Source organism: Amblyomma mixtum, chromosome 3 (assembly GCF_055824585.1).
Source record: "Amblyomma mixtum isolate Tamu chromosome 3, ASM5582458v1, whole genome shotgun sequence".
NCBI classification, from domain to species: Eukaryota; Metazoa; Arthropoda; class Arachnida; order Ixodida; family Ixodidae; genus Amblyomma; species Amblyomma mixtum.
The window spans coordinates 222,939,497-222,953,372 of record NC_143014.1 but is presented as its reverse complement, the minus strand read 5'-3'; the positions used below and the strand labels follow the sequence as shown (position 1 = coordinate 222,953,372).

General features: G+C 44.0%; 2 protein-coding genes across 19 annotated transcripts in view; one reads left to right on the top strand and one right to left on the bottom strand.

Moving 5' to 3' along the window:
* LOC149353817 (sodium-coupled monocarboxylate transporter 1-like) overlaps positions 1-7,427 on the top strand; it is an 81,534-nt gene extending 74,107 nt beyond the window's left edge. The window contains exon 10 of the mRNA XM_089582841.1: positions 6,496-7,427. The gene's annotated coding sequence lies outside the window, so the exon portion shown is untranslated. The remainder of the gene's footprint in view (positions 1-6,495) is intronic.
* The window catches only part of LOC149353816 (uncharacterized), a 44,208-nt gene that overhangs the window by 16,175 nt on the left and 14,157 nt on the right, over positions 1-13,876 (bottom strand). For 14 of the 18 annotated variants that reach the window (XR_016291056.1, XR_016291051.1, XR_016291053.1 and 11 more), the window contains 4 exons: positions 13,676-13,847; positions 13,225-13,327; positions 2,839-2,924; positions 1,710-1,777 (listed from right to left, as the gene is read on the bottom strand). Coding sequence is in view for 4 of the 18 variants with exons in the window: in XM_089582846.1 (XP_089438972.1) it covers positions 525-575 (51 nt within the window). In the remaining 14 variants the exon portion in view is untranslated. Of the gene's footprint in view, positions 1-524; positions 576-1,709; positions 1,778-2,838; positions 2,926-13,224; positions 13,328-13,675; positions 13,848-13,876 lie in introns of those variants that run through there. The other 4 variants (XM_089582846.1, XM_089582847.1, XM_089582844.1 and 1 more) reach the window with 1 other exon arrangement.

Below are 13,876 nucleotides of genomic sequence, written 5' to 3'. Positions count from 1 at the left end.
AGTTGTCATCTTTTAGACTGCGGCGGCAACTTTCAACATGCCACACCACAGTTGTAGCTTCTCCATGCTAGAATATGCGATGTTCAAACAACACCAACATGGCAAATTCCGTGACAATGCACAATTTTGGCGCTCTCCTACTCATAATTAAAGACTTCTCACACTGAAAACAGAGGCAAAACAGTCGAGTTTGAATATATGCAGGCTACTAAAGGTGCTGGTTCAAAACTAGCTAAAAACAATGTTCACAGCACAGTGCTCTGCATTTATCACAACAGCGTTGTAAAGGTACAAGCTGACCTCAGTGCACAATATCCGAGATTACTAAACCAGTTAATCAAATGCATATATATATTGCCAGGCACATCACGCAAACAACGAACCTTCTGCCCAGCCTTCTGCAAAAACAATTTACCATTCATGCACTGGGAATGTCCAGCTTTGTAATCTATCGCAAAAGGGTATAGAAGTGTGCTTCTTCTGAACTAAGGATAGTAGGGCATGACTAGAAAAGAAAATCTTACCTGCAGGTGCTTTAGCAAGTTTGATGTAGCCTTGGCAGTGGAGGGCAGCATCTGCAGCAGTGGTGGACAACACATGTGTGTTACAGTGATATTTTCAACTATTTTAATTCAAAATAGGGTTAGGGACCCAGGCACAGAAGCTTGTTTGCCAAAAACTCATTGCAGATGTCAGGTACTAGTTAACAATTAAATTTTCAAAGGACATGGACGCCCATTCCCCAGAAAACTCATTACGATTGTCTGGTCCTAGGTAGGAGATAAATTTTCGAAGTTCTGTTTGCCCGTTAATTTACAGACTACGCACGAAGTTGTCAACTTGATGGCTTCTTCTCAAGAGGGGAGCCAAGGCGGAGAGCAATCAATGGCCCAGAACACCGGATCAGTCCGGCTTGCACTATTTAGTCACTCAATCACCATAAACTTCAAAAATGGTTGGTTCACTTAACCGAGTGTCACACCTTTACTTTGACAGTGTTAATAACTCTTCCCGTAAGTTAACGACGCAACAGAAACATAAAATTTGCATGCAAAATGTGATGTGTGCAGTGAAATCCAAAAATAACTGGCCCACTCAGTCATGTGGTGAAGCCAGCCCAACTTACTAAAGCCTAACTGTGGCCCTCACGTGGCGTGCTCCACTAGATTCGCTGCTGAAGGCATTGCAGAAACCAACTGCACCTCAATTTTATGCATGACTGCTGTATTTATGGTGTACGGGTAACAGGATAAGACATCTTATGGTAGGCAGTGGCTAGTTCCAAAGCACCGTCCGCTGTGGGTTTAATGTGCAGCAGTTTATGCGTAGCAATGGCTGGCGAGTGGTGCGTTGCCAGCCAGCATGTGGGTGACGCGTCACTACAAGAGGCACATCACTAGCATGGGTGCAATGTATTCTTGCATCTAGGTTACAGATAAACTTATCTATTGCCATTTTTTATATATCGAGTTATCAGAATATCGAGTTATTTTGCAAACCCCCTTGGTTTCAATACATCAGAGTTAGACTGCATAAGATTTTTTCCCCAGAAAACTTCAGTGTTTCCTACAAAACTAAAATGCATTCCTTGGTGTTGAGGCATCTGCCCATCACATATAAAAATTTAATCTAAAAGAAAAAAATGTACACTGGACCTCGATTACCATTATTTGAAGACATCGATATGATACTGTGATCCTGTCGGTACTCACCTATGGGGCAGAAACTTGAAGGCTAACAAAAAGGCTTGAAATTGAATTGAGGACAGCTCAGCAGGCTATGGAAAAAAAAAACAATGTGGGTAACATTAAGAGACGGAATAGAGCAGTGTGGAATAGAGAACAAACTTGAGTTAATGATATCACAGGTGAAATCACAAAAAAAATATTGCTTCGAACGAAGCATTTAAGACATTAGACCAGTGACAGCCTACTGGGGTAACATCATGCATTCCAAAGCAGGGTAAGGAGGCTGCGCAGCCACAAATATTCTCATGGGTGGGTGTCAGCCCCCACTTCTTTTCCCATTAACATCTACAGATTTATATTTAATTTTTCAAAATGTAAATTACGTGAGATAATTCATCTTAGCTAATGAACTAATTAAGCAAAAAAAGAGGCCCCATGATGAGAAGCAATGTCGGTTTCACCCAGCTGAGGTCTATTACTTTTATTTTAATCCCTGGCTCAAGTTAACTGAAACACCCTGCATATGGAAGAGAGCTGAAAAGCGACGGTATGAAAAAGCTCCCGTCATCCTTCTCGAAAACAGCATTGGTCTTTTTTCACTGTCTCTTTTTCTCTTTTTTTTCAACCACTATTTGCGATCTTTTTCCCCATTTTTTTTTTTTTTTGCTTTCCCAAAGGATTCAAGCCAGTTGTGTGGTACAGGCTCTGAAAGCATATGACCATCATTCTCTCTCTCATCCCACTACTTTTGCAGAGCGGCTGTTATCAACTATACGATCAGGTGCACCTCGCATCTGCCCATTCGCCTCAGGCAATGCAGGCTCGGTGCTGATATGTGGCCATCTCAGATCTTTGTGCCGTGCTGCAATGCCGCATCAGTTTAAAATTTGGCTTCCGTCTAATTGCGTAAGCGCCAAGTCAACTAGCAGGTGTCCTCTTCGCCTAAGCACCTTCCTCCCACCGGAGGAAACAAGCAGTGCGTGACGCCAAGGTCCAGCCATGTCAGTTCAATGTGCTCCGTGCAGGTTGGCGTGAAAGAGACCCGCCTTGCCAACCCGTAACCGCAAGGCAGCTTCCCTGCACCTTCGTGCAAAGGCGCGGGGAAAAGCTCTCTTGCAGGTATGTTTTTCTGGCCAGGAAGCATTCTTACCATTTTTTTTTCTCTTGCTCGCCTCTAGATAGCCCCGTGGACGCTCCCCGAGTACCGTTGCATGGAGTCGCCGTAGATCATGGCCGCTGCACCAAAGACATGCGAAGACACATGAAAGAGTTCGTCTTAAGTGGATCTTTTTTACACTGAGTCCATGAAGAAACACACCAAATGTTCTCATATTGTTCATCTAAATGTATCTCATGATCTTCCAGCAGTAGAATTCAAGGCCAGTCTGGGTAAGAGAATGCAGCAAATGCAGAAGAAAGAAGGTACCTAGAAAAGAAATGCAAAACTTAGCACAGCATCACAGCTGTTTGTGAAGCCTAACTTGCAAGAAGGTTCTTGATCTGCACAAGAAAAAGAATGACAGAATCTTTGTCACGGTGGACACAAGGGACCGCAATGAGTCTGCTAGATCCCAGGCTAACAGTAGACCTTCGGTGAACATTGTTCCCGAAAAGTATGTGGGAGGCAGCAACCATGATGAGGCCCCCTAATTAATGATGTACAATGGAACTGCCATTGCTCCAAAAGCCAAGTACAGGCTTCACATAAAAAAACCCTTGTCACTGGAAAAAATTATGTGGCGATCAATTGTTGATCCAATGGGAATGCAAGAGCATGAATTATTCCGTGATCACTGACACTCTGCTGCTACGTCCCTCGTGTATCTCCTCTTAATCCGTTCTTCAGTTCTCTCTTTCCCTCCGCGCCCTACACATGCTTCGAGACGGCATGCACCGTCTCCTTATATTTGTCCTCCCTCTCGCATTACCTCTTTCTAACTTCTTTAACTTTTCTTCTAACCTCTTCTAACTTTTGTTCTTTAACTAGGAAGTTTCTGAGAAAGCTGTATAGCTTTTCTTTGTAGCCGTATGGCTGTGCTCGGGTGGATGTCAATGAGTAATAATTACTCCCTTATTACAAATCTACTCCCCCTTGGGGGAGATTCTCCTAAAACATTGGACCAGCTACAAGTCTACCAGCTACCAGCGGCGGTCCAGCAGAGCTTAACTTCGCCTTTGAAGATCACCATTGCTGACAAATTCCCAAAGGTTCTTGCGAAAGACTGAGAACACAATCCAGGCACACTATAGCTTGGCATAGACCCAATTGTTACGTCTGAATGTTAGCAGCATGTCAAGTATACCAGTGAACTAAAAGGCCTAGCTGCAGCAAGTGCTACAAGAACTAGATGAAGGAGATACCACTGGCAAAGTGGATCAAGAGCTAAATGGGGGATGCATGGTGGTTATAGAGGAAAAGCCTGATGAGCTTAAAATTCCCATGGAGCAACAGAATCTCAACCAACCGCTGAGAGAGTAACACCCACTGCCAGTACTAGAAGACATCATGCCCAAGCTTTCACAAGCAAAAGTATTCTCCAAACTAGACCCGCAGAACAGATTCCAGCATTGCGGTCTAGATCTACAGTTAAGTGTGTTTACATTCCAGGCACCATTTTCATGATACAGATGTTTGAGAATGGTTTGGCCATGAGCATCACAATGTCTCAGAAGTGACTCCGGACAGCATAAGATGGCCTTGAAGGTGTCACGTGTGTCAAACATGCCAAACTTGCGTTAAGCACAGGATGGACCAAAAAAATGGCACAAGAGTGTCACAACAGGAGAACGGAGAAGCTGACCATGGGATGCAGAGAATGAGGAATCTGAATCAAAAGGCAGAAGCTAGACCTGAACTCCAAAAAAGATGACCTTCTTAAATTATTAGCTTTGACTTTGAAAAACTCAAAGCCATCAGTAAAATGCCACTAATGTATGTCAATATGTGCAAAGAGTCCTCCAACTATCCGGCATGGCAAACTGCACTTCCATATTCCCATCGGACAAATGTGGTGCACTGGAGCTAAAAAAGCGACTCATGGCGCAGATGCGAAGTGGGCATGGTTAGCTGAGCAAGCACAAATGTTTGAAAGCTGTGAAACCATTTGGACCCTGTCTCCCCAGTGCTTGCCTTTTAAACAAAGGACTTGCCATACAGTGTGATGCTAGAAAAAGGGGGCTTCGACCTGCACTGCTAGAAGAGGTATTACCCATCTCTTTTGCCTGCCAAGCACTCACCTTGACGTAAATGAAGTATGCTTAAGGCTCCCTAGTTTCCCGTGATTCCACGAAAAATCGTGGACTTAAAGCACGTTTTGCGGAATTTTGTACTGGCAGCCAAATTCTCACTTTTGGTTACAACTGTTGTCAAGGGCATTAACAGGAACAACAGAACAATGGAAAAATGACTAATTACCTTATTAACTGCACAAATACAACATGAGGCGGAGTTTGAGACCTCAGGAAAATTTTAAAAGGACCATTACGATAACAACAGAATCCCAAATTGTTTGGGCCAACCGTAGCCGAATGGGGACCCACTGCAGGTCAGCTTTCTGCCATAAAAATTATTGGAGTTTGCAAGAGTGCCTGGATTTAGTAAATGATCACCAGTCCTCACTGCTGAGTGGCAAGGGTGCCTGATAACTGCTTGAGAACTGAAATACAATAAGAGAAACCTTGCACAGTTTCTTTCTAAGCAAGGCAACAAAGGTGAACATTTTGACGTTCCTTCCTTCTGGGCTGGAATGAAGTGACCCCAACACTCTTTTCTGTTGCAGACATTATGGAGATCTTGTATCAAACAAGCACCATTCTTTGAGTGATGATAACGCAAAACATTGCAATGATGCAGAGTAACAACAGCCACCTTCAATTTTAGAAGATGGACCTCTGCAGCATGCAAGGCATATGCTCAAAAAATACGCTTGCATGTTTCTTTCATGCATCTTATTCTTCCCGTGGAATTTTGCAGATTATCAATTCTGCATTTGCAGAATTTCGCGGGATCTTTATTCTGCATTTGTCGGCTTTGAAACTTTCCATCGCAAAATGTTAGGGGCCTTAGGTATGCTCACACTGAAGAAAGAAAGTTGCTAGTTTTTTTGCGCTAAAAAAAACTCCTATGTCAATTACGCTTGTTTGTTGTGCAACTGTTACCTGGCCTACAATCTGACCAATTTCCCTCTCTCCTGTGCTGCTACCCCAAGCTAGGAATGGGCACTACAAGCACGAGTCGTAATGTGAATGTTGAGTGCTAGCTGGCGCAGGGGAAGGAAGGAATTTTATACAGCGGGGTTTAGTTAGAAGTGTGAGGAGTGGGCGGAGCTAGAGTGGAGGGACTGGGAGAGAGCTGGAGGAGCCGTGGGGGAGAAACGGGGAAACTTATTCCTTTAGTGTACAATGACAACTTTGTGAGTACTGGACTGGGTACTTATGTGTTCGAGGTCCTTTACTAATTCTCTGTTTTGGAAGAAGAGATCAAACTGTTTCTAGACACGAGAGTGCTGGGGGAGGGGGGCAGGGGGGGGGCAACCTGGGCTACAACAGCCATTGGCAGTGCCTCCGGCTCACTGCCTACAATCCATGCCCAGGTGCTCACAACAGATCGACTATCATCTGGCCAATTTTACATGGGTGTTTCGGGAGCCATATATAAGCAGGATGAATCTGAGAGTCTAGTTATAATCTGTGGATGAGCCACACAATCAAAATCAAACCGGGGTAAGAGCTTGATCACTCTCCCTTTCTCTTATATGCTCCTTTGCATTACCCTCCCACCAACCCTTTCCACTTCACCTTCTTACAGGAGACGACGCAGGACGCTGCTAAAGCCACGAATGTGCACCAGCCAGCTGTGTTGTAAAAAGTTCCACCAGTATGCACATTGCTCGCACACTAGAGTGATCACAAATTACAGACAACTGCAGTCCATTATCGAGAAATTGCTGAGAAAAGTGCCAAAAAGATTGCAAGTCATGCTATTACAACTGCATCAATATCACACTGAGGTTAGACACTGCCCACACTGGGAATTGGTCATTGTGAACACAGTGCAGAGCTGTCCTTCCAGACACTGAAGGGAGCCTGCGGATACACAAAAGCAAATGAAGTTGTACACTAATGCACAAGACAAGAAATGCCACTGGAAAGGAACAAACATGCACATTGATAAGTGTCACACGAAGAGGTTGGCTGGACGATAAGAGACGGCCTTGAACCTGATGTCAAAGATTGGCCGAAGTCACTTTGGAGCAGCCAAAAGCGCCTTTTGGCACAGATAGGTAGTACTGTATTTTCTGGTGTATAAGTTGCACTTTTTTTTTTTTAGATTTTTCGCCGGTGCTACTAATATACGGTGAAATATGACTCGCCACCATGCGCCATATTTAGCCATTTCTAGTAACTATGTTTGAAAAGAAAATCGGTGAGTGAAAGAAAAAAAGAACTGAGTTATTACAGTTTTAGTGTAGTGCAATCCGCCAGCACTCTGATCCATTTCCGCGGGGACCCAACTATGCCTGTGCAGTGGCACGTGTGCGCTCCTCAGGAGCATCTGTGCAATGCGCAGATAGCTTATCGTGGATCCAATTCACGGTAGTGGAACACAGATCGCACTATGCTATAGTCAGACACATCTTAAGTCTGCAGTGAAGCTCCGCCCACACTTACAACCGCCACACAGAATTCCTCCACGACGAAAAAGTAGTCCATTATTGAAACTTTTCTTGTATACCTAAACATGAAGCTTATCACAAGAGAAAAATGATAAGCTCTAGAGTTTTGATACCTGGCCTGTTTAAGATAGTCAAACATTAAAAAGCTGACTTTGTTTACTGGTACGATCACCCAGGAAAGTAACACAGGACACCGCGGTCTGTGGCTCAGTGTTAGCAACTGTTGTTTTTTTAAGTTGTATCATACTATAAATCTGTATTTTTAAAATGTTATCAACGGCTAGAATCCCATAATCCCACCACAAACCGGACTGAATGCAGCGCCGCCACCACATCCAGTGCAGTTGTACTCTTGAAAGTTTCTATTTCAGCGTTCAGTATGGCTTCGCGCGCGTTGTGCATTATTCTTACTCAACATGACACTGCCTGTGGGGCGAAGAAGATATGATGCAAGACTGAAGTTGCTTGCCGTTGAATATAGGTACGCTGGAGAACGGCTACCACGCAGCAGGGAGACAGTTTAATGCGAGAGAAAAAGATTATCCAGGACTATCCGCCTCTTTTTGATAGGGCAATGAAACGAACCCCAAAATCGACGCCCACTGAGAACTTGCCAGTAGCGTGCAGTTGCGTGCAATAGAAGAGTTCTTTTCAGAGAGGGCAGTAGAGGCGGGGCTTATGCAGGCCTCCGCCAGACTACATATCAGTTCTGATTCTATGATGTCATGTGCGATGCGATTTTTGCTTCTCTTGGTAAAAGCAGTGCGCTCAAGCCCAGGTGAACAATCATTGCAAGTCAGACAATGATTTGCCAGAAGACCTTCAAAATCTTTTCCCTCACGCGCATTTTTTACGTTGATGGCGTGCTCTCTGAACCTGTCGATCAAGCATATCCCAGTCTGACCAACACACATTTTTCCAGAACACAAGGAAATTTGATAAACTACACCTTCTGCGCATTCAACGAAAGGCCGCCTAAGCTTCATCCTACAGTCACGTTGCTGGGTTGCCTCCGGATCAATCACTCTGCAGAGCTTTGACAGCTTGTTAGGTCGTAGCGCTGGGCCACCTTTTTCATGTTGTGTGACAGAGTGTGAATATAAGGTATAGCAGCTATCTTCTGCCTATGCTGTGCGTAGGCGTCGCACGTAGGCACCTCAGTGCACATCTTTTTGAGGAGGCCCTCAGTGACTGAAAAAAGCAAATAATGAGGGTATCCGGAACTCCGCAGTGGCTTGATGGTTGAACGCTTCTGAGACAAGACGTGGGCAAGTTTTGCTGAGAGCGTTCTTGAAGCAAGTGGCAATAGCTTGTTTAACGAGCTTGGACCCCAAGCTCGTTAAACGAGCTTATGTTATATTGGTCAGACTGGGAGATGCTTAAACGACAGGTTAAGAGAGCACGCCATCAAAGTAAAAAACTATGCGTGAGGGAAAAGATTTTGAAGGTCTTCTGGCAAGTCATTGTCTGACTTGCAATGATTGCTCACCTGGGCTTGAGCTCACTGCTGTTACCAAGAGAAGCAAAGATTGCATCACACGTGAGATCATAGAATCAGGACTAATATGTAGTCTGGGGGAGGCCTGCATAAGCTCCACCTCTACTGCCCTCTCCGAAAAAGAACTCGCCTATTTGTGCACACGTATACGATGACCACGGCTTGATCAGCATGCATATAAGTGTGGAAATGTTTGCAATAAAGAATTGTTGGAAGTTCAGCGCTCGTCCTTGTCTGACTACTCTGTCCCAGTCTTTTGTGCACTGCTGTGCCTGTAATTATGCACCAACACGGCCAATTCGCCAAATTAATCAATCTAATCTAGGATAACACGCGTCGCCAAAAAATTTACTTGTAAGGAAATCCGGAGTTTTGGCGCAGGCCTGGTGCAGATTACTCGTAATTTGTCGTAATGCAGCAGCATGCAGCAGGCTTTGCCTTTTGGTGTAGTTTGGCACAACTGGCGAAGCAATCACACCACTGCAAACACTAAATTTAAATCAGAAGAGCGCACTCTTCACACCTTCTGACAGAAAGTTGCCCGAGAATGGAATGAGAATGATTTTTCTGGCCAAAAATGAGATAGGAGGTGAAGGAACAAATCGCTGCATGTGAAATACCAAAAGTACACGTCAACAAGGAGCAGACAGAAATCCTTCTGACGCGCCAAACACTATCAAGGCAATGACCAAATGAATTTTCAAGGAAGATGTTTCCCAGTGATAGTTGACTACTGGATTGAATTTTGGGAGGTTAACGCGTCACAAAGAACAAGGGCTTACTTTCCTAGGTATGGCACATGTTGCCATCGGCCACCATGGACCACAGTTTTCAGGAGAGTAGTTAGCCAGTTTTGCCCAAGAATGGCATTTTCAACACAAAACATCCACCACAGAATACCCGAAGTCTAATGAAGTGGCATGGTCAAAAGTAAAAACAGTCAGAATGTTACTGCAGAAGGCACTGAAAAGCAGTAGGGACCCATCTATAGCTTTCTTGGATTACCCCAGTAGGCACTAGCCCAGCACAACTCCGAACCGCCAACAACACACACACTGCTTCATCCAAAAATATGCGCACCATCAGCGACTGAAGCAAATGCAGAAACGGTGCGTCAAGTTCTGACAGTACAACCAGTGTGCCTCTGAGGAAGGCAGAGAGAGTCACAGTCCAGCCATTCGGAGGGCAGAGGGCATGGCAAAGGGCACTGTGCCCAAAAATGCTCGCACCAGGTCCCATGTGGCAAAAACATGGGCATATGGAAGAAACCTATGACGAATCTGAGAACAATTTCAAGAGGCTAGTCTGTACGACAATGAACTTTTCAGCTGCCTTATTGGGCCCACTGCCACTTCGAAGAAAACAAAAAATGCAAACTTCGGGGTTTAACATCCCGAAGCGACACATGGGCTGTGACAGACGCCACAGTGAATGCCTCCAGATTAATTTAGACCACCTCGGGTTCTTTACCATGCGCTGACACTGCACAGCACACAGGAGTTTTTGTATTTCATCTCCATCAAAATATGGTCCCTGAAACTGCTGCTGCTGAGACACAAAATCATACATTTGGAACAAGCACGTAACACGAACTATGGAGAGAGAGACACAGGTCTGTTTACAGAGAAATGCACAAAGGTTGCCCAGAGTGATAATTCCATAGCCGGTTACTCTGCAGCATAGGGATCAAAGAAGTTAGAAAGCTCTTTTGTGATAACAAGCAGTTTGTAATACCACAACAAAAAGTTGTTCATTAAAATCCTGAAGTTCTAAAGTTGAACAGAGCAAGTGTTTGTTACCAAATGCAAACATGTATTTCTTCATGTAGTTATACAACAGTGGTTATTCTCAAAAAAATAAAATACTGCTCTTGGCAGTCATGAATATGATAGCAGAAAAACATACCTACAAAGGTGTAGCCAGCATGAACTTGCAGTTGAGATTTTCATTAAGGGTATGCATATATTCGAAACTTCAAATAGTGTGCGAATAGTTATTATTATTCAATTAGATCTGCACTGTACTTTCACTATTTTGAACCTCCTAATCATTCAGAAATTACGAATTTCTGCTCATCTAATCTTGTGGCAAAACACTGTGGCATTTCCAAATAGCAGTATCTTGAAGTGGTCGAATGAGTTAACCTGCTCTTTCCTCACAGAATCGACCGTCAGCATGCTGCAATGCTAGGCGTTGGATAATATCAATGCGCTGAGGGCCATCGATAGCCACCAGAGCAGTCGACAACTGGCCATGAACCTTACTGGCAGCGAGCACTGAAGTGACCTGGCTTGTGAGGGATAGAGGAAGGGGCAAAGTTGCGGCCCACGTGCACTGCGACATTAGATCGCTTAGCTTATTCTCAATTTTCACCAGTTTGATTCTAAGAACTGCGTATCTCTGGCCACAAAGGGCAAGAACAAAGCATAAGATAGAAACATCGGGCTTACAGCCAGCCTGTGCAACCACACTGCATACATGTACAGCACGAACAGCACACTGGGGCATCTAAAGGCACGATTCCATTTTCATGTCTTCGGTTCGCAACAGCATTAGGACACATCATGTGTCTTGCGGTCCAAGTCCTACAAGACTGAAACGCAAGGGCTAAGCGGGCTACGTTTTGTCAGGAGTGCTGTATTTGGGGTGGCAGTCCACAACCAATTTACTTATTTATTTATCGTACCCCTCAGGGCCAGAGGCATTACAAAGGGGGAGTGGCAAAACACAAGAATAAGATTAGAAAATACAGCAAAGAGACAAATTTAAACAACACCTGAGTATACAATGCTAGCTATAGCTTCGCGGAACATCTCATAATTATTGATGTCGGCAATATCTATGGGAAGGTGGTTCCAGTCACGTGAGGTAAGCTGCAAAAATGACTGGGAAAAATATCTGGTGTTAGAAGAAACTAAACTGACTTTATGATTATGGTCAGTACGATGGGATACATAAAATGGCTGTGGGATAAGGAGATCGCGCAGTACAGGATGATGGTACAACTTGTGAAATAATGCGATACGAGACGCTCTTCGACGAAGTGACAGCGATGGAAGAGAAAGGCTGGACTTCATAGTACTAGTTATGCTTGCAGTGCGATTGTAATTATAGTGAGCTTTGCCCTCAGGCATCGCGAAGGAGCAAGGAAGGGATGGCTTTGCCCCATGAGTCCATTTCGCAAGCTGTCTTGTTCTGTTTTACCAGAAATGCCTTGTTCTGTACCCCTCCAAAGATAATCGACTGCTGACCTCACGCCTCAAGTAAGATACCTGCATGGTCCCCTTAAAATGCTTCAGGACAGCATTCAGTAAGCTCCTTCATCAGGTGAGCATTAAGTCAAAAAGTGATATTAGACTTTCTTTTCACTGAATGTAATTGTTATCCAAAGAAATGTAAACAAAGTATTAGTCTATAAAATAATGTTTATTACTTATTACTATATGTGACTTTCCCCCATCCTCACCTCCCTGTAAGGCCTCGTAAGCCTTACACTCATAGCAAATTTTGTTGAGTTTTTCAAAAACAAAATTTGTTTGCAGTATCTCTGTTACTGTTCATAGCTGTGTTTGGTAGAAAAGCATTTGTCTTTAGTTTGAACCATCTGTACTGATACTTGAAATTATTTTTATTGTGATCTTTATTATTCGCAATCTCTTTTCAAACAAAAATTGCATATTCCGAATGCACACCTATAGTTTTCACGCTTCTCTGTCAAAGTATGTGCAATGTAAAATTCAGCTGATCGTTCACCATGGATCCCAGTGTGGTGACATTCTTCCTTGCTGAGCATGTCTGCTGTACACCTAAGGCACTTGACTAAGAAGTGAACAAGTGGTGGTTTTTTTCTCGTAATTGAATGAGAAACAATTATAATTGCTACAGTTCCTGCAAGATAGAAACTTGGGCATACTGCTAATGGAACATGTGCATTTGTCAGCACAATGCTCGGTGTTAGTGCATGGGCAGTGTTTAATGGAAAGAAGGAGAGGCAAAAGTGAGCAGATGGAAGAGCTCGACACCCAGCACAAAATGGCCAGGAAGTGGAGATTAGTGGCGTAGCGCCCTGTATGACAACTTCATAAAGTAGGTACTAAGGTCATGGGTACACAACTTTTCCCACCACATTGAGATGCTAACTGCAAAGAGAATTATGGAACACTTTCTAAAAGACACAAGTCTCCCTTCACTGCAAATGCAAAATATATATGTCGTGTAGCGCATGACATATGGGTAGAGACACGAAGTTTTTCGGTGTCAGTTTTTTTTGGCTCAAAAGAGGCCTACGGGCCAAGCAATCATGAAAATGAGCCCAAGACACCAGTGTGCAGCGTGAAGTAATTAATTACAAACCATTTCGTACCATTCTTTGGTCTCGGTCAGCGCCAGCGCTGCAGTTCACCATGATGTCACAGTCGACCGGCCAGCCTGATGGTGTAGGCATAGCTGGCAAGCACTGGGTGTTCCTGTGGACAACCACTGGGCTTAGTGACGTCAATATAATTGGATCAAGTGCACCCTGACATCACTCGATGTGGGTAGAAATGCCAAAAGGCTTATCGAACAACATTAAAAATAATATTAAATTAAGTTCCACTCAATGCCGTGTCAGACACTAGTTAGATGGCACTTTCTTTGACCCATGAAATAAATCATACTGTTTGTTGCGTTCGAAATTTTGAGCCTGTACCTCTTTAAGAGACTAACGAAGAAGCGAGATAACTGCCCACTGAATGAGAAACACTTTTGTATGGCAGCAAAGCTACCTGTGAGATACTGCAAGATACAAGATGGTAGGCAGCCAGATTATTTACCTGGATGAGATATGTGCAGTACTGGTGGAAGGACAGAACAGTGAGCTTGAGCTGCTTGTGCCGAGGTCAGTACAACCATGGCCAGAAGCAGGCTGCCAGGGAAGGGTCAGTGCGTCACAGTGATGTGCACCAGCAGTAAAAATAGGCTCACCAATGGCTCCCTGTATGCTTCCTGCAGAAAAGAAGAGTGAAGGATGGCAT